Source organism: Gymnogyps californianus, chromosome 7 (assembly GCF_018139145.2).
Source record: "Gymnogyps californianus isolate 813 chromosome 7, ASM1813914v2, whole genome shotgun sequence".
In the NCBI taxonomy this organism is placed as follows: Eukaryota; Metazoa; Chordata; class Aves; order Accipitriformes; family Cathartidae; genus Gymnogyps; species Gymnogyps californianus.
Genome location: NC_059477.1, coordinates 2,079,825 through 2,106,556, shown reverse-complemented (window position 1 = coordinate 2,106,556; position 26,732 = coordinate 2,079,825). Strand labels below are relative to the sequence as shown.

Sequence of the window (26,732 nt, the reverse complement as noted above, 5' to 3'; positions counted from 1 at the left end):
GAGTAATGTTGGAGAAATTTGGGATGAGGCCCAGGAAACGATCGGATATCCGGCTAAGCACGTCTCTGACTTCTGAACTAAAAAGCTCCCAAATGAATAATATGGCAGAAGAAACAGCAGATTTTGAAGGATTGTATTTTATGTTGGTGGTCTCCTTTATCTCTCTTAAAACTTCAGTTTTGAGAGACTTGGAAATGGCTTTTTTTTTTTTTTTTGGTCACTTTGGTGTATTTGTTTTATGCTGAAGTACTAACATGTTGTTAGTTGTCCTGTTGGAAACGAAGCTGACAGTAGTAAGGACTAAATTTAAAAAAAAAAAAAAATAATGCCAGCTGTCTTGTGAATGCACGTGATGTGTTTTGGTTGATAGCCTTTACATGGGCTCCGTGAGCTGTAAACGTTGTTTACTGGGATCGTGCGTGGAAAAAAGGCTGAATTCAGTGTAAAAGTGGAGAGTTGGAAGGCTAAAATGCCGGTGGGTGTTGCCCTTAGTAATAACGGGTGGCGGTGGCCATTTCTCTTGGTTTTCTTTTCTCCTTCTGGACAGTGCCAAGAAAGTTTCCATTTCTTTCCTGTTGATCGAGTACTTAAGTAGTTCTTCTAAATATAAATCTGTCCTAGTGCATCAGCTGTGCCTGGGATTTCACTTCTTTTATGTGTCACTTCAAGCAAGTTTTAATTTAAAAAATTTTCCTGTCAAGAGCATGTCTGATTCTGGCCTGACCATGGCCCTTTGACAGCAAAGTCCTGCAGGCTGCATGTGGGCATCAGCTGGTTGTTGTGCTGGAGAGCATCCCTCAGCTCCTGGAGAGCTCTTGCTGCCTCCTCTGCTTCTCCTTGCAGAGCTGCCCCGTCACTGGCACCGAGATCTGCTGCGCTTCTGGACGCGAGTGGCATTGAGATACGGAACAGCTTGATCCTGCGGGGAAGAAAATCTGGGGTGTTGGTGTGAAAGATGCTGAGAAAAGGAGGTGTTGTCTAGGCGAGTCGGTGAAGGTGGCCGTGGATGGTGCCCTGGCACGTTGGTTGTACCTGGAATTGTCTTCTCTAGCCAAGAGCCTGCTGCTTGTAGATCCCAACCCACGCTTTAGATATGGAGCCAAAATTAAAATGCACACATCACCGTAGTTATAAAAGCAGCCTTGAAGCAGAGCTGGCGGTGGGATTGAAGTTGCTTTCCGTAGAAATCACTAAACGGGGCAGGTTCTTTGCCGCACATGGCCAACGTTCAGCTGCCCCAAGGCATCTGTCCCTGAATACATGGGGCTTCTTAACCTGATTTTAGTCCTTACTTTCTAAAATGAGGCATTCTTCTAGAGGCAGTGGACAAGCTTTGGGCTTTTCTGTATCCCCCTGCCCGGCTGTCGGCAACGGCTTCGTCTTTTTTTTCCTCTAATGCGGGTGCTTCTGTGTTGGCCTAAGACAACCCCGTACCACAGCTGATAACGCTTCACCCCTAATTCAAGCTGCAGTAATCCAAAATTCAGCGGTGGGGTCTGTTAACTTCGAAATCTCAGCGGGAATGAATGGAGCACCCGGCTCTCGGGCTCGAACAGGGAGGCTCTGAGCTTCCTCGGGGCCTCGCGTCTTGGGCTTGAGAAGGGAGGGCAGGTACATCTCCTTACAGCCTCGCCTGGGGCCGACTTCTTGGAGACAGCATAGAGGGAATAACTTGCCCTTTGGAAATATTCCCTCTGCGGTGGCTTGGAGTTGCCCATTTTTTAGGGGATGCTCTTGCGAAGATGCATCACCGTGGTTTGATGCACACGCGGGAGGGTGTTTTGTGCTTGCAAGAAGAAGTGCAATGCAGAAAGTTGTAGAAACCGACTCCACTCAACCACAAAAGCTCTGCTTTAAGCAGGGAAAAAAATCTTCCATTAATTTAAGATGACTTTCAGGTATCATTTTAATTTTACCTGTTGACCAACACTGCAAAGACCGTGTCTGAGGTTCAACCCTGCTTCGTCCGGCAACGAGAGCAATTTTGAGCAAAGGTGAGATTTTGCCAAATTGACGTAAATGACTATTTCTGTGCCCAAGCATCTTGCTAGAGAGGGGCATCTTTCCCCAAAATGGCTCACCCTTTTTGTTGAGGATGGTGTCCCGGCACAGAGAAGCAGCATGTCTTTGACATTGCACATGGTGGAGGCTGCAGAGAATGGACTTGGGCTCTCCTTTCATGCCACGTTAATTTTGAAGAGCATCCAGACAAGGGCCTCATGCATTTTTTTTAACTGACGTGAAACTAAACAGTTCAAAGTGCGTAACTTTGTTTGCAGATAAACCCTTCCAATAAATGTTCGGGTCTTCAGATGATGAAATCGGTTTATCATCAGCCATCTGACCCATGATGATGGGCTCGAGCGGCTTTTAACCTGGCGAGACCGAAACAGCAAACTCTGAAGTACAGACGGACGGGGTGGGTGGTGTTAAATTTTGGGTTTTTCCCTTCATGGATGGCACTGTTGATGTTACAGAAAGTCCTTGGAGCCAGTGGCTTGGATTATATCTGGCATCCCTCACCCCCAGGTTGCGTTCCCCTCTAGTTAATTTGCAGGTTGCACAAAGCCTCCATGCAGTTTGACAGGCTTTAATTTCAGGGGTAACTAATTAAACAAGCAGGCGTGGTGTTTGCTCTTGTGTTGCCTAAACACTGGCCTGTTTTGGTTTATCTCGAACACCCTCCTGGCTGGCAGAAGTGGGTTGCCTGCACCTGGGAAGCTAATTCCCACCTGTGGACAAGCTCTAATCTAAATTAAGGCAAGGGCTTTGCTGCCGAAAACCGCCTGAAACGAGCCACGTGGTCTTCTGTGCCGATGTAATGAGCCTGGTGTTAAAAGCATGCTCTGAATTGAAGCAGGAACGCTTTCTGGGATGAGTCTGCAACTCGCTGGATTTGCAGGTGAGATCGAATCGGAAGACGGGGGGCTTTTTGCAGCATGTCCTAATCGACGCTCTGGGCTGGAGCAGACGTCTGTTCTCACGTCCCTTTCTTGCTGCACGCCTCCCGAATGGCATCGTCACCCGGGGGTTTGCTTGTCCAGGTATGGTACTGCTCCCAACGAGCTTGCCCTCTTTCCAGCGTGGGTTCGTGGACCAGGGATTGGGTCAAACGTGGAGCATCCTGTGGAGCGAGCAACCCGTAGTCCAGTTTAACCCCGCACGTTGCTTTCCTGTGAGAAGATCGTCAGCTCCAGCAAACGGTTAAGCTGCTTAAACCCAAGTATCGTGGGGAATCTGGTTTGGAAATGTTTACCAAGGATGAGTGCTTAAAAAAAAAAAAGCTGTTTTGAGGAAATTGCAATGCGCTGATTGCATTTGTTTCTGAGCCTACCTCAGGCTCGTGATGGTTTTTGGCTCCTGTCAGCATTTCCAGCGTAGCTGAAGGTGTCGTGTAATCCACCAACAGGTCAGTACCTGGACTAATCAGCAAGGTGTGTAAGAACATTACATCAAGGGTAAGCTTTTGCACGAGCTCGTCGCTTGAATGAGTTCTTTGGTTTGATAATCCAAAGAGGTTTTATTCATTAGCGAGAGAATCTGGCTGCTAGGTGGTGGCTGCTCGGTGTCCGTGGGTGTGCTCAGGCAGCGAGCTGGGAACAAAACCCCTCTTTTTTTTCTTTCCCCCTAAAATGGACCTCCTGACTGAGGTCAGGAGCAAGTCCAGCTGACCTTGGGGGCTGTGGCCGTGTCCTGGCTACCTGCTTACAAAGTCACCCTTTGGGTGACCCATGGGTGGCTGCCGCGTGCCCATCCTGCCCACAGCATCTGCATCTTGAACGCAGCCCTCTCTTTTTAGATGATGAGCGGGTCAGGTAAGTCCAGAGGACCAAGCAGGACCGATTTTTTTTTTCCAGCCTTTGACGTTCTTTGCACGAGGAAGCGGTCAGTGTGGAAAAGAAATGTCTTGGTGGAGTACTTGGGCAGGGAGAGCTGCATGGAGTTGGCTATGTGTTGGTCTACAGGCAAGTTGGAGCTAGCTCATCTCTGGAGCTTTTTGTTGTCCTCTCTGTGTGTCGCTGCATCGGTTATGGTGCCAGCCTCGCCAGCCGGCAGCACGAGGGACTTTCCTGTGCCTGCCCTTCTCTGGTCACGCTGGTGGGACTGGTTTCCCAACAGTGCAGCCAAGAACAAGGAGAGCACATGGCTCTGCGCTTTGCACCAGCAATTCAGCTGGGAACAGCTACTTCTTTCCATCAGACAAAGACGAAATTAGTGAAGGGTGATGGAGACGGGGCTCTGAAGTGTTGATGCAGTTAAAGCTCTGTCATCATCCCCACTTGGGGGAAGCACAGCTTTTCAGGGACTCCGTTGCTTCAGCTTTTGACAGCTCTTGAAGTCCAAATTAGCATCCAAATTATCTAAGTAAGGAGGCACTGCCGGGACTGTGGCCCTGAGGGTAGCATGATAGTGAGTTGCTGCAAGATTTTCTCAATGAAAGCCTTTTACCGTGCTTCAAGTTTTCATTGCCCTGGTTAATTTGGTGTCTTGAGATGGGGAGGAGGGGTTTGGGTGGCCCCCCCTCAAGTGCACCAGGTATTAATGAGAGGGTTCTCGCAGCACCCGTGGAGACGGGAAACCATTTCCCCTCCTTTTGTTTTCCGCGGTTGCCCTTAGTCTGCTCTTCGTGGACGTTGACCTGAGATCTAGTGGGTGACCATGGCGTCTCTTCCACCGCAGCATCACACGGGGAGCAGTGTGTCTGCTTTTTCCTGGTGATGATCCTAGGTAGGGCCACAGCACAGCGTTCATACTGTTCCTCCATCAACCGAGAGTGTGCCACCAGCGGGCAGAGCGGGTGCCGGCAACAGCCGAAGAGCTTTGTCCGGCATCCCTGCTCCGGAGCAACTCGTGCGGATGTATGTGCCAGGGTGCAGACGTGCCCTTAGATTAACCCGCCGATTAGTCTGCAGTGCTTAAAAAAGAAAAGGAGAGATTTTTCCTCCTCTTCAAGGCAGAGGATGATGACTATGAGCCACGGGTGGGATTGTCTGTTGTCAGACAAGACCATTTCTTCTTTAAAAGTGTCTCTCTGTGGCCAGCAGCTGGCTTGTGGCTCTGAAAATCTGGGTTTCATTTCTCCTCCGCCACCGATTGCCTGCGTGAGCTTGTGCTGTTGCCTGATCTGGCTCAAATCTGAGCTCCTCTGGTTTGAAAGGCGCTTGGTCCTTGCTTTTGACCCAAAGCGTCCCTCAGGAGCAGTCTTGCTTCGGCCGTTCACTGAGCTCTGGGGCTTGCGAAGGACTTTGGAGGGCCTGCAAGAGCTTGGAGGAAGAAGGTGCTCTCCTGGGCTCCCGTTCCCTCCAAGGGTTTTAAACTTAGGTTTGTGGCTTTTATGTTTAACCCCTGGGAGCTCAGCGCTGGATATGATTTTGAGTTTTCATGTTTTTGTTGGTCCCCAGGGGGACTTGGCTGGAACAAACTCCTTGCCCTGGCAGAGGAGGGTCCATCCGCAGCTCCCTGTTAAAAAAAGAGAACACCTTTGGGGCTGCCCCACCTGAATTAGGAAGTGTTTTTTCCTCTTGGAAGAACATTGAGCAGACAGTAGGGAGAGGGTGGATCAGGACTGAACTCTGCCTCTTCTGATTGTGAGGGCTAGTGGACGTCAGACAGAGCTGGTGAGAGCCCGTTCCTGATGGAGGTGGGTTTTCCACCACGCGGGCAGCAGACCCGTGGAGCTAATTGCTGAAGGACGTCGCGGAGCCAAAAAATGCACGTGGGTTCAAGGAAAGACTGACCAAGTCCTCCCCTGGGCAAGAGATCCAGCTCAGGTTGCAAAATGGGCAGAGCGTCCCTGTTGGGGTCCCTGTTGGGGTGTTCTCCTTTGGTCGCATTGCTTCAGCATGAGATATTTGGGCAGACACTACTTTTTTTTTTAATTAGTTTTGTGGAATGGAGAAGTCTATTCTTAGGGTGTGCCAGGAGGTACCCAGCTCTCTGTGCCGGGGTTTCGGCAGCATCGGCTGCACCAAGGACTGTACGATTGGAGACATCCCTCTGCCTTGTTTTGTTGGGGATGCCAGAGGGGGTGACTAGTCTTGCAGCCCGTGGTAGCCTTGAAACCATGGAAGCAAATACAACTTTATTTACTTCCCTGCTATATTATCAGGACTTGCAAGTGTATAATGGTTTTATTGCTGGGAAGCATTGCTGTCGGGTGGTAGGACCTGGACTGTCAGCCCAGGAGCACCCTTTTTATGGCCCTGTAAACCTCATGAGGGTTCCTGCTGCGTACAGCACTGCCAGCACCTTCCTGCGCTTGCAGGCTTTTTAAACCTTTGCCACAGTGGCACCGTTTTCAGTGATTTTGGGGAGGGCTTTGAAGTTGTTCTGGATGCTCGAGGGTGGTACCTGCATCTCTGGGAACCTCCCGTGCCTTGGCAGTCAGCACATCTGTGCTGCTCTCTGCTTGATGCCAAGACATCCAACTTGCCTTACCACGAGTGGCTCTTGGGCTGTACTCGACCCAGTCTCGCTGGCTTCTGCAGTGCTTTCTCCTGACTTGGTGGCTGATTGTATGGGACACGGGTGACCGAAATCAGTGGGTGGGTGCTGGGCTGGAGCCCGTGCTTGGCAGCAGCAGGAGGTCCTGCAGGGAAAGCTCTCTTCCCGCCCCGCCGAAGACACCTAATCTATATTTGAGTCACTTGAAAGTCAGCGCTGGAGATGGATATCCAACGGGACTCATGCTCCAAAGTTGTTGCTATAAAAGGCGACATTCCCGTCCTTCCTGCTTCACTCGCAAAGGGTGACGTCCCCATCAGGGAGGCTGTGACGGACACCAGGTACCAGGAGACACTGGCAACACATGCTTAGCCATAATTACGTTTGGTTGTGGGTTTTTTTTCTTTTTTTCTCCCTTCTAACTCTGCCCCATCAAACCTGCTATGTTTGGCTTGCCCTTGCCTGGCAGCAGGCTCAGCCAGCAGGAGCAGAGCCAAGCTTAAGCTCGCGGGCAGGATTTTTCCATAGGGCTTGGCAGGGGCTGGAGGGGACAACGCAGCACGGGGCTGTGCTTTTCAGCCGGTTCTGCTGCCACTGCAATGCCTGAGCAGGGATGCTGGGTGCGAGCATCCCCGCCACTTGGCATGCACGGTGGGGCTAGGGTCCAAAGCAAACCCCTGGGAGATGAGGTGATGGGAGGTCCCAATATTTCCACAAGTCCCTTCTCGTTTGCTAGAAGAGGGACAAAAATGACATGTCTTCTGTTCTGGTGCATCAGTAGCTCCAAGGCTTGTTTGGGACCTACGTGAGTTCACGCTAATGTGTTCTTTGTGGTACAAGGAACTTGTGTTGTCTTAAGGGGTGGTTTACCTTTGGTTGGGTTTTGATTGGGTTTTTTTTGAAGATGAAGGCATTGGCTTTGCAAGCCCAAGTGGCAAAGTAGGAGGAGGAGATAAGAGAAAGGCGACAAGGTCAGGAATCACCAGGGTATGCAGCATTGCTGGTATCAAATGTGCAAAATGCCTGGCCCCAGCTTCTGGAGGGGAAAAAAACAATAGCAGCGAGCTCTTCCCCACCCGTCTTTACCAGCAAGGCTGGTGTCCCCTGTGCATGTCCCCTGGGTTTCCAGGAGGAGTCTCCTCTGCGACTGCTTCCGTGGTCTTGAGTTACTTAAGGTTTTGTGACTGTGATAAAAGCAACATTTTCAGTAAATTCATTGTGTAGGATGAATGGGCTCTGTGGGTAGCGCTGTGGCTCTGGGAAATGAATTTCGAGCTACAAAAAGTTAAATTCACTTGTATTTAAGCAAAGCTGACTGTTTTTAAAAGAAACCTCCAAAACCACTTCTATGTTTGTAGGAGAGCCAGAGGAGCTTGACTTTGGAGAAGGAAAAGGCAAATTAAAAGCCATTAACAACAAGTGCCTGGAGTTGGTCTTGGCTTTGGCGTGGGAAGAGGATGATGAGTGATTGATTAGAAGCTCTTTCTTCTCTTCCCACCTTTCAGTTTGTGGCCAAGAGTAGGTGGAAGGTTTCCCCTGAACTTTGTACCATGAGCTTAGGGCTTGAGGGGCTTTTTATGCGTTACCCAGGCATGCAGGTATGGTAGTTATTGCAAGGTTGACCCGTCTTGTGTCATGGTGACTCCTGTTCCTGATGCTTCCCATGGACATGTGCGTGCTGGGGTGGGATGGACCCTGCAGCTCCCTGGCTTGGTGGAGCTCCAGGGAGGGCTTGGGAGGTGTGGGATGGGCAGGGATGTGCATCAGTCCTCTCCACCTCCCTTTGCTGGTGGCAGGTACCGTGTGCTGCCCTAGCTTTGGCTGCATGTTGAAGGACCTGGCTCCATCTCCAGCCCTGATGGTGCTTGGTACCGCCCAGCACTGCCAGCCCTCCCGGGTCTTATCAGCCCAAATTCTTGGCAGTCAGGAGTTTTCCATCACTGAGGCTTTTGGAGGGATCCTCTCCCACCTATGCTGGGCTGCAGTCAGTGCTTGTTGGAGAAGACCTCCCCTTGGCCAGCAGCAGATCCTGCTTCCCACCTTTGGGGTTTGTACTTTTAGGTGTTCCTGTGTTTTTATTGCATTTCTTTGCTTGCAGACACGGGGCTTAACGCTGCCAGTGAGTGTTTCTCCTGGGATTGCTTTTCTCTGCTAACCCTGTTGAGCATGGCCGGATGCCCATGCTATGTCTTTGATTTATAGCTCAGTGTCTGAGCGGAGGTGGGTCCGTACCGTAATCCCATCGGGACCAGCTTGGTGTGATGGATGGAGCTGGGAGCATCGGGGAGGACGGGGGTCTGCTGCCGGCCCCGCCGTGCCACCATCAGCCTGCACCAGGGGGTCTCGGGGGACTCCCCTGGGTCTGCAGAGCTGGGAGGGGAAAGCCTGCGGTTGTGTTTCTGGGCTAAGCCATACCAGACAGTTTGCAGAAGTTATTTTTAACCTTTTCTGTGCCACTGCACGCCAGGAAATGCTGCTGTTCGAAAGCTGAATGCTGTGCATTCAAACGCCGCGGGAAAAAGATGTTTGGGTTTTTTTGTTTTGTTTTTTTTAACAAGTTTTTTTTATAGTTGCTACCGTCACCAGCCTTAGTCCCTCCCCAAACCTGCTGCTGTTCTGTGCCTGGTGAAGAGGAGATCCAGGAGCAGGTAGAGCACTGATTCAAGACCCTGGAGATCCTCGCTGCTCCCCAGCTTGCTCATGACGGCGTTTCTATACCTTGAGAAGTAGCCAGCCTCTCTGCAGAGAGGAGCACGGCTAGGTCTGCATGTTCCATCTGTCCCTCCTCAAAAACCTTATTCATAGCCCCAGCTAATGCAAAGTTAAATCCATGCTCAGCAAGTCCCTGTTGGAGACAGCTCTGCTGTTCCCCTGACGGGTGACTCACAGGACGGGCGTCCCGTGATGTCCCCGGGGAGCAGAAGCCCAGCAGATGGGGAGGGGAGGTGACACGGCCACTGTGTCACCCCACGTGATGCCGGCATGGGAGCAAGGGGTATTCGGAGAGAAGCCCTGCAGCCCTGCACCGTCCGAGGGCGGCACCATCCCTGCCGCTTCTGTGCCCCAGGGAGCTGGTGAGGATTTGCGGGGTGCCAGCCAGCAGCCATGGGAACGTGCTCATCGGGGCTTCCCTAAAGCGTTGCCCAACCTTCAGCAAAGCCTATTTAGGATTTTGGAAAGAATAGTGACGTAGCTGGTACCGTAGGGTGTAACCAGCGTGGAGCCCCAACCCGGGCAGCTGCTGCCTGCATAGCTGCCTGTTGGATTCGTCAGCATGGGGGAAGCATGCAGCAGGTCCTCCTGGCTTGCACAGTTGGATTTGACCCTGCAGCATTGCCTTTCCCTCGTGGGAGGAAAAAAAATGGTGTGAAAAGTGGGTGCGGGCGCCTTTGAGCTGGTTGCATGACGAGACGCTGTCGCCTTCCTCGCTCGTGCGGGGCGAGCTCTGGTTGCTCACCGGTTTCCTTCCCCCCCCTTCATTTCGCATGCTGTTTATGGCTTTGGATAAACAGATGGGGCTGGGTTTTTCCTAGTCTATATTTAATCCCAGTCTATATTTAAAGTGCTTTCAGAGGAGTTTGCAGACCATTGTCTCAGCCGTGGCTACAGAAGTGATTTCTAAACAAATCTTGCCCCGTCCACCCTTGTTTCCCCCCACCCTGCTCCCAACTGACCACTTTTATTCTCACGTAGCCCGAGTTTGAAGGCTTGCTGGTTATCTGTCCTGCCTCTGCATTCAGAAACATCTCGGGTCCATCCCCTGGGACCATCAGCTCCAAAACACGGCTCCCACCCCAAGCCCAGCTGTCGGGGGCACGCACCCCCATCCTTTTGTGTGTGTGAGAGCTTTGCTACATCCAGAATGGACTGAGACGCAGCCAAGTTGCTGCTTTTGGGCGAGGAAATACCTTTTCATGATCACTCGTTTTGCTGTACGTTCTTGCTGCCTTTTGAGACTGGAGGGTGCGTGTAGGGGGGATTTTTCCAGCTGTTTTTCCACACAGTCACATCTGTCCAGACCTTTAGCATAAAGCTTCCCGTATAGTTACGTAAATACAGGATGGGGGAGCATCCCTGCAAATGCCAGGCACTGCGAGGCGTGTGGATCTGTTGGTGAGAGTTGGCAGTGCGCCGCTGTAATGATTGATATAAAAAAATATTTGGCACTGGACTACCAGGCAGGTGTTTAAAAATATATTCGTGGCTTGCACTTTGATTCACGGGAGAAATCACCAACCCGTCCCTGGTTTCTTTCTCGCTTCGTGCGGTGCTCACCAAGCAGGAGCGACCTTTGGGCTGTCAAAGTGGTTTTTGGTTTTTAACAGGATTGTGTGCAAGCATCGCTAAAATTAGTGAAAACTTTGCCACTTGAGCTATTTCTGCGATGACGACGCTGTGCCCCTCGTGCTGGATTTTTTTGCCTGTGTAACTGTGGAGGGTTTGAACCCTCCAGCTAGGGAGAAAAAAAAAAAAAAAAACAACCACCTACAAGAGCCTACCTAATGTCTGCAGGGTCTCTTTAGGGGGAGGCAGTAAGTGTTTAGGGTCTTTGCATGCCGGGTGGAAAACTGTGCAATCCCAAACAGTGCCTTGCATTAATTAGAAACAACACCCTTGCCTGCCTTGGTGGTGCTTTGCGAAGGGGTGAGCTGGATAGGTGGTGAACCGTGCTAGCTAACGAGAGTGTCTTTCCTCCCTTCCTTGCTTCCCACTGACTGCTTATTGCTTTTTCTTGCTGCTGATGGCAGCTCCGAGTCCCCTGTCTTACCTGGCCCGGCTCTGATAAGCACAGTCTTGACTCAAAGCCTGGTTTCTCTGTATTTAATGCCTGCCAAGACATCTCCCCTTGGAGTGCTCCCGGCAGGACCCGAAACAATGCTCTTCTCAAAGGGAAAAGCGTTTGCACACAAGTTCTCCCTTCCCTTTTCTGGCTGGAGCCTGGTGCATCCCTTCCAGCTAACCGCATTCCCGGCATACCGGCCCGGGGGATGGCTTGGGAAGCATTTCAAGCAGGCTGGAGTATCTCCTGCTCAGGCTCTCCCCTGCAAATTTCCTCTTACTGCATTCCAGAAAAGGGCACCGAATCCTTCAGGGCTTGCTGCTCCTCCTTGCCGTGCCGGTGGAGAGAAACGCGCTGGTTTAATAACGGCCGGCTGCAGCCCAAGCCATCAGCGCTTGTCTTCATGTTTCCATGAGCTCCATGTTCCCACCTAAGGAATTTGGGTTTGGGGGTTATTTTCTGCTTGATGTGATTTTTCAAGCAGAGGGAGGAAAAAAAAAATTGCATGGGAGGGGGAGAAAGGAAAAACAGCGTTAGGAGTGGATGAAAAGCCCTTTGGGTGCTAGGCTAAAGCAAGGGATTTGGATGTGACTTTTAATTGCACAGGGCTTTATTTTTAAGAGCTGTTTGCGCTTTGCAGCCAGGCTGGAGTTTTGTGGCAGGTTTGTAGAGAGCAGGACGTAGGGATGTCCATAGGGATGCTGGATGGCAGGATTTACCGGGATGATGGCAGGATTTACCGGGATGATGGCAGGTACATCAGACCGCATACCCACTCCCTGCTGCAAACCTGGCGGAGCGAAGCATGGCTCAGGCTCTGTTCTCCAGCCGTGCCTTCAGCTAGCAGAGGAGGCACCAGGCTTGCCTGCTCACCCACATGCTCCTGGCCTTTCTGGCCACCCTCGAAGCTCCAGAGGACATGGGTGACATCAGAGGAGGTCTTACCAGCACTTGCATCAGCCACGACGTTGGCAGTCGAAGTGCCGGCGTGTTCTGTGGGCAGCGGGAAATGGGTTAATTTTCCTCTCAGCTCGGGTGTGCTGATGCAGCTGCTCTTCCACAGGGTTTCTGGAAGTGTTTTTGCAAATGTTTCTGGAAAAAAAGGAGGAAAAACCCCTTTATTTTTATTTTTCCTCAAGTGAAGCTTGGCAGTCAGTGCAAGAAGGGATGTTTCTCTGCCTGGTCCCTGCCCTGTCAGCTGGGCGAGGGGAGGGATGCAGGAAGCAAGCGGGAAGAGCTAGTCCCCATCCCAGGACATCCCGGTGCTGCAGTGGGAGAGAGTGATGACCGGGTTGAACGTGCAAAAAGCCCTCCGTGTTTGCAAACCACTGCCTGGGGCTCCCACAGCATCTGAGCACTTGATGGTTTTATAAATATGTATTACAGCAATGTGCAGATGCCCTGAAAGCTCTTATGAAACGGGGAGAAGGACCAGTTTATGAGCCTGGGAGCAACGGATCCCCAAATAACTCTTAAAGGCAAGAGGGATGCTTTGTACGGGGTGGTGGCCAGCGGTAGCATCGTGCGAGACCAGGCTGTCCTCGCCTGGTGAGAGGCCTCGGTGATTTGTAGGCAGTGCTGTGCTTATTAGGAGCACCCAGGTTATCTTTCATGATGCTTTACGGAGAACATGAGGATGTTCTCCTGTATCGGCACCGCAGGGCGGGCGTGTGCCTGGGGAGAGCGTCGTCGGCGAGTGGGTGGCATGGTGGGACCTGGAGCCTTTGCTAACGTGCTGGGGTTTGTTTCTCTCCCCCAGGCTGGTTCCCCAAGGTGACGCTGGGCTCCCCGTAGCCGGCTTTGCTCGCAGAGAAGCCATGGCCACCTAGCGCTCCCTGGGACCACGGGGTCGGCGGGCCGGAGATGGCAGCGCAGAGGATCCGGGCAGCCAACTCGGGCGGCCTGCCACGGTGCAAGTCGGAGGGGACGCTCATCGACCTCGGCGAGGGCTTCGCCGAGACCAGCCTCTGCGACGTCAAAGGTGCGGAGGGGGCGGGTGGGGACCCCCACGGGATGGGTGGGGACGGTGCCCCCTCCTCAATTAGGGTGCATCCTCTCTCCCCTGGGGTCCAGGAGGGGGTTGGTTGATAACTAGCAGATGGCAGCTGATGGGGAAGAGCAGTAAGCGCTGACGAGCGCGTCCACGGGTGCAAGGACAGGCGTGGACCTGACACCAAGAGATCCAGCAGCCAAGAGAGGTGACGGCAACAAGGTGGTTGCAAGGGTTTGTTTTCCCCTTCCCCGGAGCTGGGAGCTTGCAGGTTGCTTGAATAATCCTTTTTCTTCCTTTTATTGCTTTTTCTTCAGCTGTATTTACCTTCCCCAGCATAAAAGCTGTGTTCAGGTGAGAGGGGAATTACTGTTCCCCCCGGCAGAAACGGATCCCAAGAAATAACTCCAGGTGGAAGTTAGCATGCGCCGAGGGCCTTTAAAAATAAATATGCACAAAAGCGATTGCTTTTGCAGGCGTAGCAAGAAGAGACCCGAACATCAAACGCTCTCGCTGCAAATTAGATTGTTTTTAATGCGAAAAATAGGAATTACTCGTATTCTCCAAGGGGTTTGCTGGTTTCAGCACACCCCTGCTAACCCTGCCGCCGCGCCGGCTGCGTGCACAGCTTGGGGGGGACACACGGGGACAGCCGCTTGCCCATCTGATCCGACGGGATGGGGAGACCAAAAATGCCCCGACCTGCAGCCAGCTCCAGCTGCAGCGCTGAGTTACCAGTGGTTTCCTACCAGGGTGGCAAAATAGTTTCAATACAGAGTTTATATATAGTTTTACGCTGAATAAATGTCCTCACGACTTTGCCTACCTGCTGGCGGAGGAAGTGGGTTAACGATGAGTTGTTTAGGATGTGTACAAACTCTTCCCTTCTTAATATTTGATCCCTAGCGTATATTTAAAGACTTTCTTGCTCGTCTGTATCTTCCCTTGCCTTGTAGTTTCCGTGTCCGAGAAGTGCTGCCAGCCTACAGCTAGTGATCTGATCTAGCACTCTGATCTGCCATCCCTTCATCTCCGGGATTTTAGGGGCTTCCTGTGTTTCTTAAATCCCCCTTTTCCCTCCGGAGAGCTCTCAAGCCTATTGAAGCAGGTGCTCTCCCAGTTCTCTTGCAGCTCCGTATTGGTGAAAATCCAGCTCTCCTTGTTTTCTTAGGTCCGTCTAGCCAGATCACACACATTTGAACGTCGATGTAACATCCTCTGCAGCTTGTTTCTAGTACTTTATACAGGAATAGGTCCTAAAAGTGAGAGCAAAACCAATAAATACGGTGACAGCGTGAACATCTATAGGCTTGACCTAGCTGTTTTGCTTGTAACTGGGATCCCTTGGCAAAATGACTTTCAGCTGCCACCGCTGAAAGGGACATTGGAGCTGCTGCTAGGACCACGACAGCGCTGCAGGAGGGCGATGCTGTGCCTCTTTCTGAGGGTTCAGACTACATGACCTTCTTTAGAATTGGAGTTAATTCTTGTTGAGGAGCTTTGAAATATAGGTGCTATGTAAAAGGAGTGAGATGCTGGGGTTTTTGGCTGGTGTGATGTGAAAAAGTAGGAGTATGACATGCCCTTAGTTGTTTCTTACGCTGAAACGTTTCACATGTGGAGGAGAGGGGTTATGGCAGAGCGAGAGCACTTTTAGCCTGCGCTGGAAAGTTATCTTGGGTTTACAGTTACCTTGGGTTATCACGTAATCTCTTTGAAGAGGAGGCATTCACCAACAGCAGCACAGATAACTATTTGCACGGAGAGTACAATGGCAGTGCTAAAGAGCTGGTGGCCAAAGACCTTGAGATACCGCTGAGCAAATTGGTAGGATAATGGCTCTTCCCATGTAGCAATCGTTGAGAAACCCGCCCCCCAATTAACTTCTCTTATTTTAAATGTGAACATTTAAGGGGGTGCCTGCCATTCTAGCGCGTGCCCGGAGGAGCTTAGATCCCAGCACGCCAGGTGAAAAGGAGAGCTGATAAGAAGCTACTCCCAACTCCCTCAAAACTCCCTCCAACACATCTTCTTGCGCATCGTTCATCAGGGAGCTTAGCGAGGCTGTGGGACGCTGGTGTCTCGTACAGGAGCAGCTGCGTGGGGCCCTACGTTGAGGGCTAAGGCATTTGACTGCATCGGGAGGATAACAAGTTCCTGCTTCTCCTGTCTCTTCCCAGCAGCGTCGATGCCCATCCCTTTAGATCATGAACCCTTTGGGGAAGAGGAACGTGAATGTATCGGAAGTAGCGGAGGGAGAAGTTTTGTTTAAAAATTTGGGGGGGGGGGGGGGGGGGGGGGGGGCGGAAATACCTGCAGGTTTGAGAGGTCGTAAAATGACCTTACTTCACCGCTTAAAGTAGCATGGATTGCTGACCTGAAATAAATGATTGCAAGTAAGTTCTGACTCTCCTGTGGATTGCTTACAGTGCTGTTTTCTTCTTGGCTTCACAGTGCCTTCTCCTAGTGCCTTGCTGGTTGACAATCCCACGTCCTTTGGAAATGCGAAAGAAGTAATAGCAATCAAAGATTACTGTCCGACTAATTTCACCACTTTGAAGTTCTCCAAGGGGGACCACCTTTATGTCTTAGACATGTCGGGAGGTGAGTGGTGGTACGCTCACAACACCACGGAAATGGGTTACATCCCTTCCTCCTACGTCCAGCCTGTAAACTACCGCAACTCTTCCTTAACGGACAGCGGGATGATAGACAATCTACTGGAGAGCCCTGACGAGGGGGTCAAGGAGTTAGACCTGCTTGGAGAATGGACTGACGTGAAAAGAAACTCTGTGAAAACCTACAGTAACAACCCGTTCTTGAACGGAGTCCAGACGAACCCGTTTCTGAATGGGAATTTGCAAACAGTGCCCAGCTCGGACAAAGAGTCCAACTCCAACGTCGCCGTTGACTTGCTGCTCTTTGACACGGGGGCTCCTACTTCAGCTATGTCCAGTTCGGCTGCTAATAGCAGCCTGGGTAACATTTTTGATGAGTTTCCATCCACAAACAGGCTGGATCTGGAACAGCCTGTGAAAAGGGACAATCCCTTCTTCAGAAGTAAACGCTCCTACAGCTTGTCTGAACTGTCTGTTCTTCAGGCCAAGTCAGATGCTCCGGCATCGTCGGGTTTCTTCAGCGGTTTGAAGTCTCCCACCCCTGAGCAGTTCCAGAGCCGGGAAGATTTTAGGACGGCGTGGCTGAACCACAGGAAGCTGGCTCGGTCTTGCCATGACTTGGATTTGCTTGGTCAAAATCCTGGCTGGGGTCAGACGCAACCGGTGGAGACCAACATTGTCTGCAAGCTGGATAGCTCTGGTGGAGCTGTTCAGCTTCCAGACACCAACATCAGCATCCACGTGCCAGAGGGCCACGTGTGCCCTGGGGAGACGCAGCAGATCTCCATGAAAGCGATGCTGGATCCACCGCTGGAGCTGAACAGCGACAAGTGTAGCACCATCAGCCCGGTCCTGCAGATCAAACTCAGCAATATGGAAGTGAAAACCTTCATCATTCTGGAGATGAAAGTGTCAGCAGAGGTCAAGAATGACATCATGAGCAAGAGTTTGGTAGGACTGCAGTGCCTGCGGAGCGACATGAAAGAGGGGCCGTACACGCCGATGCAGCTGAGCTATTCGTATGGGGACACGATCCAGGTGCAGCTGGAGAACCTGGAGCCTTGCATGTACATCGCGGCCGTAGCCCAGGGGCAGAACATCCTCTACCCTTACACCGTTTGGGATTACATCAGCAAGAAGATCACGGTTGGCGTCTACGGCCCAAAACACATTCACCCTTCCTTTAAAACCGTCGTGGCCATGTTCGGGCACGAATGCGCGCCCAAGACTCTCCTGGTGAACGAGGTCACAAGACAGTCCCACAGCCCGGCTCCCGTCGCCCTCCAGCTCTGGGGTAAGCATCAGTTTGCTCTGTCCCGGCCTCAGGATCTCAAGCTCTGCATGTTCTCCAACATGACCAACTATGAGGTGAAAGCTAGCGAGCAAGCCAAAATTGTGCGGGGCTTCCAGATGAAGCTGGGCAAGGTCAGCCGCCTTATCTTCCCCATTGCGTCCCACGATCCCAACGAGCTCTCAGACTTCACGCTAAGGATACAGGTCAAGGATGACAAGGATGCCATTTTGACCCAATTCTGCGTCCAGACGCCACAGCCACCTCCGAAAAGTGCCATCAAACCGATGGGGCAGAGGCGGTTCCTCAAGAAGAACGAGGTTGGAAAGATCATCCTTTCACCTCTGGCTGCCACCGCCAAGTATCCAGTTTTTCAGGACCGGCCAGTGTTGAGCTTGAAGTACGGCAAGCTGCTGAAGACGGTGGTGAGGCAAAGCAAGAATCACTATTTGCTGGAGTACAAGAAAGGAGACGTCATAGCCCTCCTCAGTGAGGAGAAGATCAGGTTAAAAGGGCAGCTGTGGACCAAGGAGTGGTATATTGGCTACTACCAGGGAAAAATAGGCCTTGTGCACACCAAAAACGTGCTGGTGGTTGGGAAGGTGAAGCCCAGCTACTTCTCTGGGCCAGATCTCACGACCAGCTTGTTGCTCGAGCAGATCCTGAGGCCCTGCAAGTTCCTGACCTACATCTATGCCTCCGTGAGGACTCTGCTCATGGAGAACCTCAGCAGCTGGCGCTCCTTCGCCGATGCGCTGGGGTACTTGAACTTGCCGCTCACGTTTTTCTGCCGAGCGGAGCTGGACAGCGAGCCGGAGCGAGTGGCCTCCGTCTTGGAGAAGCTGAAGGAAGACTGCAACAATGCCGAGAGCAAGGAGAGGAAATCTTTCCAGAAGGAGCTGATGACGGTGAGTCTGAGGTCTGACGAGGGGGCTTAATTCCCTGCTGTGCAGAGTGATTAGGGTGAATGGGAGGTGGAAGTTTCCTAATTCAGTCTGTAGAAAATGAAGTCCATCTTTTAAGGTCTTCTGCAGGCTGCTCGGCACAGCTCGGTGGAAGTTCAGCCCTGCGGTTGTACATGTTGGTGGGCTCCTGGTTTAATGGGATCATGGCCATAAATGAGGGACACGCTGGGTGAAAGACCATAGGTACATGTTGTGTGAGGGCAGCCAACAGGCTTGCTTTGGAAGGTAGCTGATCTGAAGCCCCTCAAGATCAAGGTGATTTTGGTCCAGTGTTTTCATAGCACTCGACTGGTCCCTGCTGCTGGGTATTTATGTTTCAGCCTTCGATGATGCACGCTTCGAGGAGTTACCCGAGAGCTGCTGGTCTCCTCAACCCCAGTGTCAAAGCGTGCATCGTTGAAGGCAATACCGATGGAAAACTGGAAGACGGGCAAGAAACACAAAAGCTTTTCCTATACGGAGCGGGGTAGGCAAGCCACCTCTCGGGTCACGTACTTTTGCATCACCAGGTGTGTCAAAGCATGCTGGAGAGGGGTTTTACAGCTGCTGTGAAGAATGATGCTCCACCTTTGCCTTCATGAAACAACCTCAAATTCCTCTGTAATAATGTCGGGTTATGTCTGCCCCATCTCTCTTTGAGTGGCAGCTAAACGAAGGGCACCTTTGAGCTGGGATGCTTTACACCCAACTGTGGATCGTGGTTGCAGATTGAAATGCATGGCTTGCTTCCGTCCTGAAAGGCGTTTGGGGGAGTGCTGCCTGCAAGTATTTCTAGGATGCTGTTAGGAAGTCTCTTACAAGAAATCATCTTCGTGATCATTTCTAGCATTTCATAGGAAGTGAGCCAAAGAAATGTACAGGACGAAATGTCTGGAAGAGATTTGCAGCTCTCGCCTCTTAACAGACTCTCTCGCAGAAGCAGGATAACTGAGTTACGGCGAATCATGTGGTTTAAAATGCCAGTTGAATTAAGGAATAGCGACAGCTTGGCTTGGCGATGACGGGCGCAGGCAGCAGCATGCGAAATGACATTACGAGTAGGCAGCCTGGGTAAAGAGGACTGGAGCCGAATGAAGTATTTCATTTCCCAAACTCCTTTTAATAAGAAGGGGGGAAATTGAGGATCGAGTATGAGGTGTAAGGTGTTAGGAAGAGTACGGAGCCCTTTGTTACTTGTGGAAATACTGTCCAACGAGTTCCCGGTGCCTCGGTACCACTTTGTGGCCCGTGGGGCAACGTTTTAGCTTTGACTTTCAGGTGCCAGGTCATGCCACCAACAGTGCTTCTGTTGAGGGGTTCTTCTGGCCATCATACGTGGTTGTCTCTCTTCTTTCTGGGGCCATCCAGGAAGGCAAATACCCGCCGTGGTAGCCAAGGCTAGTGTCTGGCCCCGTGGTTCCCCCAAAGGAGGGTTTGCTCCTTTAATCGTTAGCCTTGGTGAACGATGGGATGAAATCTTGCTGGATGCTTCCAAGGGCTTCGTGCTGTTTGCCTTAACAGCTTTGCAAACCTGTAAGTGTTTCTTTTATCTATTCCCTTTGTCTCCAGGAGTCCCAGACAGTCTGTAGGTCGTGGAAAATCTATGCCAGACCTCAGTGGGGAGACGAAGGGAAAGATAAGGCTCTTTGGATACTCGGGGAGCAGCTAACTCAAGGGGAGGGCCATAAGCTGCAGGAAAACATCCCGCACCCCAAGGGACGCCTGGAGTGCAAAGTCCCAGAGCAGGCTTTATTTTCCTTGTTTGAATGGAGGCTAATCCTGAGCGTTAGCTCTGTTCCCTGTTCTTTGTGAGGCTGAGCCTGTCAATAAAGGAGGAGCTCCCTTCCCGGTGGAAGATGATGCTTCTTCTAAACCCCTTGCTGCTGTCAAATCCTCCTTAGCTTATGGAGAAATTAGATTGAGCCTGTTGTTTGGAGTTTTTTTTTAAGAAGAAAAAAGAAATAGATGTTTCAGGGGATGGCAACAGAGCAGTAATGTATTTTATTGTGTTTAAATCTGATTTTGTTTGTAACAAATGGACTCGCTTTCTGGTGTCTGCTGGCAAGAAGAACCGGTTGGATTAAGTGCTGATCTGGCCGTTTCATCTTAAAGTTGGTTGTCTTCTCTCAAAGGGACCGTGAAGGGAGAAGTAGTAAGCAGGCTTATCTGACTTCAGTGTTGAGTACACGAAATTGCAGTGGCAGAGCCATGCACCAGCAGCCAAGGATGGAAAAGCCTTCGTCATGATGACTAGTTAATAACTAATCTGCATTTAATTATTATTTTGCTAATCTAGCGCTAGCAGCGGTGTGTGAAGGTAACTGGGGGAATGTTGCTCAGAAGTTACTCATCACATCAGAAAGAAAAACCTCCCTCTCCCTCCTCTCTGCCCATCGAAAGCAGGCAGCACACGGATGCTCTTGCTAAAAAAGCCTGGGCACAGATGGGAGAAGACCTCATTGCAGCTGGGCCACCGGTACCTGGCCAGGCAGTGACTGCGCTGCCCGGTCCTTGGGAGCTGGGGTTAGACCTGTCATGAGGCACAGCGTTTTCTCTCTGTCTCTGGATTTTCAATACGGTGTTTTTATAGAGCCTCGCATTTATCATCCTTTCCAACAGCCGCTGCCTTTGGGAAAAACATGGTTCTTCTGGGAATGCCATTGGGCACGTCAGCAGAGAGCTGCGGAAACTATGAGCTTTTTCTTCTCCAGGCTACTTCTAAATATCATACAGAAGATGATGTTGCGATTTTTCCCCCCCCCCCCCCCCCCCCGTTGTTTTCTATCCTTTATTCTGACTGCAGGTCTCTGCATGCTGCCTTTCTTCTACCAAAAAGATACCGCTTGTCCCTGGCGTGCGCAGACCCCAGAGAGCTGCTGGTGGGCTCACACAGTCCTTAATGTCCTGCAGAGCAGGGCGTCCATCGCTTGGACCTTGTGCTGGCACGCCCGGAGCATGCCAGCCCAAGGTGGCTCACCTTGGGTCCCTCTTGCTCCTCTAGCCCAAAGCAATCTGCTGGCTAATGGTAGTCCATGTGCTGAATTTGGGTCCAGAGGGAAAGCCCGACTCCTGCCTTTCTTCTGCCTTCATGGGAACAAATCCCCACCCCACGTATAGATCCTGGATGTTGCTCCCCTAAGGAACCACGCTGCGCCCTGCTGAAGTCGGTTGGGATGTTTTCCGTAGGGCACGGCTTGTCCTTGCCTAGCCAAGTTGCTTGCAGCACAGAAGGAGGAGGAGTTGCTCGCAGGCTTCATGCAAGGTCTTTTCATGCGCAACGCTTTTGTAAGTCTTGCCCTGCGCCCCTATCAATGAACAGAAAGCTGCAGAAATGCCGCCGATGCCTTTCAGCTGTCGTGTTGTCAGGCTCCGTGCTCCATGGACGGTATAAGCCAACCGGCTTTTATTTTCTGGGGCTGGCAGGAAATGTTTACTGCCTTCCCGTCCCCGGTGCAGCAGTTGCAGACCCTGTGTTCTTGCTCCCATGCAATTTTGCTCTTGCCAAAAAAAAAAAACCAACCCCAAACCAACCGCAAGCTGCCTGCGGTTGCGTTGATGGTACCTTCTCTGAGCCACTTGGGAGCGTGGCTGATGGCACTTGGTGTCATTTCAGAAGTGATGCCTTAAGCACCCTGAAACCCAGCCGGGCACTATGTTCAGGGAAATTACCCCACAGAGCCTGTGCCTTGATTGTGTTAGGTAAAAAAAAAAAAATTTTAAAAAAAAAAATTAGTATTTAAGATCGGGAGTGTGTAGCGCAGTATTTTAAGTGTGCGTGACTGGTGATTTTGGGGGTGCTGACAGCCAAAAGAAGCGAGGATGTTTAATCCCTAAAGCAAGTGTTATTTTGGGGAGCGCTCATCCAGAGGCAACTCATCCCGGCCAAAAACCTGACCTGTATCCCAGAGAAGGACGATGGAGGCAGGAGCCTGTGCATGAGCATCCTCTCACCCCGCGGATCTCCCCGGCCCCTTGGGGACACAGGGCTGTTCTCCCTGTGTTTGAGGAGGTCCCAGGCGGGACGATGCCGTCCCAGGCAGGATGATGCCACCCCAGGCACATTGCCTGCCTGCCCTGCCTGCCCCTGCCTGCCACGCTCCGGTTGCATCCCTGCCCTGGCACGCATCCCTGCAGCGGTTAATGGGACACTAAATATTACTGCTTACGGTAAGCGCATCTCCGCTTCCCCCACCGACGTTTCGGGGGGTGACTAATGCGGGATAACACTTGGACCCCCGGGGTGCTTTCCAATATAAATGCTCTTTTAAAAAAAAAAAAATCATTAATTTAAGAAGTCTATTTCCATAACAGCCTCCTTGTGGGTCTTGCTCCGCGCTTGGTGGGCACATGTGAACTTGGTGATGCTTTCTGCTCCCGGGGCAAAAAAGAAAGGTTTTTACTCCTTTAGTTTGGCCGAAGATGGGGAAGAAACAAGACACCCCCCGCCCTCCCTGCCCCAGCTCAGACGGCTCCTCCGGAGCACGTGGGGGTCAGGGCTGGACCGTATTTGTGCATGGGAGAGCGAGCAGCAGGGCTGGAGGCTCACGGAGTCGGGAGCGGACCATGAAGGTTGCGGTGATGGGCACGGGCAGGGGTGGCCATGCATCTGCAGGCGGTTTTCGGGGTTGCCTCTTCCTTCTAGCTTGGCTTGCTTTCTTCCAGATGCTGGTTTCCGTCATTAGAGGATGGGAAATGGGATTTTGCATTTCAGAGCCGGGATGCAAATTCAGCCGCCTCCTGCATGCCTTTTAAGTTAGAGGCGCTTCTGCGCCTCTTTGAACTGGGATTTGAATATCAAACCACCTCCTTTGCTGTGCGCCAGTCTGGTGGAGCAGGCTCGGAGTCGCTCCGAGGTTAATAAATAAATGCTTTGGAGGGCGCTGGGAAGGCACAGCCCGGGTCACGCCTCGGCAGGGAGCACAGCTGGGGAAGGAGGGATGGAGACATGGTGGGTGTACCCAGCTAGCCGGGGAGGTTTGTCCGGGGCGAGGGAGGAGGATGGAAAGAAATTGTAGCGTAATCCCAAAAGCGCCTGCTGGAGGATTAAGTCTGTTGTGAGCCCTGCTAATCCCGGCCGGGCAGTCAGGGCTTCCAGGAGAGCCCCGTGTCTGCCCGCCTTTCATGTATTTCTGTGACAGAGGGAGCGAGTTGTGCCCAGGCCAAAAAAAGTACGTTGCTGTTGCCACTAATATTCCCCCTTTGGCTCCGACCTTAGCAGCCGTGTGTTCTTCTTGCATCCCATCCCCACCTGGCTTTGGTGCTGTCCCCATCTCCGATCACCTCTGCCCACTCTCCTGTGTTTTCCCCAGCCCATAGTTTGTGTGTTGAGAGCTGAAATCACCAGGGGCAAAGCACAGGAAGTAGGTGGTTCTGTGGCTGTCAGTAGGTTTCAGAGTTAGCGTGCTGCGCTGCGGGGAGCAATCCGTCTCTCCCAAAGCTGTTGTCTTGAGTGATTATATGGTTCTCGATTACGTGGCCTCCCAGCTGCTTTACTTGATGCCATTCTCTTGTTTACTTCGAGCAGCAGAAGGAAGAGGAGAATCAGTCTCCTGCAGCTCTATCCTTCTTAACCCCTGCGGCGTGCTTTGCTCCCGACGGCCTCCTCCGCTGCCTCGGACCTGCTCGGTCTCCAGCAAGAGATGAGAGTGGCTCATTTAGCCTGCTTTGCTAAATACCAGGTTGTTTCGGGGTTTGCACGCGGGCGATCAAGCCACCCGGAAAGGCAGGTTTGAGGATGCTAAATCTGCCCTTCCTTAGGACGGTCTGAATCCTCCGCCTGCAGAGGAGAGGGTGGTGAATCCGTAGGCTGGGTGGTAAGGTAGCGTTTGCTGGAGAGGAAGCGGTTATGGTGCAGGTGTGAGATCTAAATGCTTCTTAATGCCCTTTTTAAAAACAATAATGCTCTTTTAAATGTATTTTCCTCGCTTCCTTAAGAAGAGGGTTTATTACTTCTCTCCTAGTACAGGAAACCAGTGTAAGCACTTTGGAGGAGCAAACAAACGCTGGTCTGCAGCTGTAATTAGATTCGAGCCCAGCTTTAAGCTGGAAACAGATAAGGGAAAAATCAACATGCATTTGCTTTGCAAATTGCTGGAGTGGTTTCAGATGTTCCCATCCTCCCCCAGCTGTGCCTGTGAAACCGCCTGTGTGAGGCTTTAACCCTCCTTCTGCCCCAGAGCCAAACCAGCTGGGGTCTGCCCACACCCTCCGTGCCAGGAGAGGATGTCGGGACCCACGGCGGCAGAAAGCAGGAGGATTCTGGCCGGGTTAGGGACCACCGCATCCACCGTTTCTGTCATAACCAGCCCCGCACTGTTGTGAAGGTGTGGGTGATGTTCCCGATGGGGACGCGTGTGCCAGCGTGGTTCTTCGGGCGCTCGCTGGTGTTCAGCATCCCTCGGCGCGGGGGGGGGCTGTCCCCTGCATCCCTGAGCTCTGGTTTGCCTTTATTGAAGCGAATCCTGCTGTTGAAACACTGACTTCTTGGCGTTCACCCATCCTGGAGCCACCATCCTGAGTCTGCTGGTGCCGCAGTCCGTATCTGGCCATAGGAAAACAAGAGGGGTACTCAGCAAACTATCACCCAAGGCATAGTCTGGGGTCTGTTAGCTTAATTTCCATGTTTTAAAAAGGGGATGCCCGTTTTGTAATATAAAACACCTTTCTGTAGCCACTTGAGGTTGGAGGTGGGATTTGCCCAGAGGCTGGGGTTGCTGCTGAGGCTGTTGCAGTCCACGGGCTCTGGCGGAGGATGGAGCCGCCCTGGTGAGCGCGATGTTGGTTCTGTTGGTCAGATCCTGTCCTCCGATAATTGACGCTTAAACCCTTCCTTTCCTGGGCTGTGTGGTGGGTTTTCCCCTATTGCAACTCACTTTCCGCTTTGAGCAGATGTTAATGTGATTTGGTACCTGAAGATAGGAGCTAACCCTGCTCCGACATTTTTTTTTCCTGGCTAAGTTATTGCTAGCTAGAAAACTGTGACTGCTGCAGTTCCTCTTCCCCACTTCTTCAAAACCGTTTGCAGAAAATCTCAGCTTTTAGGTCAATAAATGACACAGGAGGAGGAGGTTTCTGAACTGGTCTGGGAAGGCAGAGGGGCAGCGAGAAGAGCAAGAACGTCCCAAGCCAAGCGATGGTCCTGTAGTGCTGTCAACTAGCCCTTCGCCCGGGTCTCACCCCAGCCCATCCCCTCCCAAGGCTGATGTCCAGGTCCCATCCCAAAATGTTCTGGTTGGCTCGCAGCCACCCGTCCGTGCTGAAGGATGGTGCTCCTCCGGGCTCGGGGAGGCAAGCTGTATGGACAGCGCTGGATTATGTGACCTTGGTTGAAGGCATCTGTTCTTCTCAGCCCCTGGGATGCTTTAAACTGCTTATGGTAGCACCTGAACATCTTGAGGGGTTGCCTGGAAAATTAAGGCTGCGTTGGCCGGCCCAGGCTGCAAGCCTCGTTGAACCAGGGGTAGGGCGCTTCGTTCAGTTAATGGGATTACTCTTCTGTCGAGCCTGGTGGCCTAATTTCACCGGCTGTTGATAGAAAGGGGGTGGGAGGATTTTTGGGGTGGCTTCTCGAGGGAGTTCCCTGCACGGTCACCTGCCATCCTACCGCCTGCCTTGACTCTCTTGTTTGGTTTTCACCCCTGTCCTTTAGGCCCTGCTGAAAATGGACTGCCAGGGGCTGGTCGTCCGGCTCATCCAGGACTTTGTGCTGCTGACCACGGCCGTGGAGGTGGCCCAGCGCTGGAGGGAGCTCGCCGAGAAGCTCGCCAAAGTCTCCAAGCAGCAGATGGATGCCTACGAGGCCCCGCACCGGGACAAGACGGGGACGGTGGACAGCGAGGTGAGAGCGGATGGGTCTTGGTCTCCATGGGTCCCCTAGGGTTGTAGATACCTCCAGAGCACATTTTTCTGGAGCACCTTGGGGGGATAAAAGGGATTTGGGTGCGCTGGGGGAATTTGGAGGTGTTTTTTCCCAGGAATGTGCTTGTTCTGGAATGAGGGTGTGTGTTGGAGATGGCATCGCTTGCTCACCGGCCGTCCAGCCTGGCTCAGCTCTGATCTCCTCTCCCCTCTGCCCCGTCACCGCAGGCCATGTGGAAGCCAGCGTACGACTTCCTTCTGACCTGGAGCAGCCAGATGGGCGACAGCTACCGTGACGTGATCCAGGAGCTGCACACCGGGCTGGACAAGATGAAGAATCCCATCACCAAACGCTGGAAGCATCTCACCGGCACCCTGATCCTCGTCAACTCCTTGGACATGCTGCGGGCAGCTGCCTTCAGCCCGCAAGACCACGAGGATTTTGCAATCTAAGCTCCTGCAGCGACGTTTTTGTCCACATCTCGTTTGCTGGGGGTTTTTTTCTGTGCTTTCCCCCCCCCCCTTTTTTTTTTTTTAAAAGCAGTTGACTTTAAAAAGAAGCGGAGGTTGCTCTCCCCGGGTTTTAAGAGGCCAAAGTTTGCGAGTTTTCCACCGGGACTGGAAATCAGTAGGAGCCATCCCTCCTTGATGTGAAGGCATCCAGAGGCGGGGCGGGGGGATGGCTTTTCATACGGCATTGATACCAGTTAAACTATTTCTTACTAAGAAACTTTAAAGGGGGTGGGGAGGGATCACAAAAGAGATCACCTTTTTTAGGCATTTGCAAATAAAAGTCTAATTTTTGTAA

General features: G+C 52.0%; 1 protein-coding gene across 1 annotated transcript in view; it reads left to right on the top strand.

Annotated features, from left to right (window-relative positions):
• Nucleotides 1-26,434, top strand: part of SH3BP4 (SH3 domain binding protein 4) — a 36,406-nt gene extending 9,972 nt beyond the window's left edge. The window contains exons 2-5 of the mRNA XM_050900308.1: nt 12,984-13,205; nt 15,669-18,031; nt 25,716-25,904; nt 26,153-26,434. Of these exons, the coding sequence (XP_050756265.1) occupies nt 13,088-13,205; nt 15,669-18,031; nt 25,716-25,904; nt 26,153-26,377 (2,895 nt within the window). The 5' untranslated portion in view covers nt 12,984-13,087 and the 3' untranslated portion in view covers nt 26,378-26,434. The remainder of the gene's footprint in view (nt 1-12,983; nt 13,206-15,668; nt 18,032-25,715; nt 25,905-26,152) is intronic.
• The last annotated feature ends 298 nt before the right edge of the window (nt 26,435-26,732 follow it).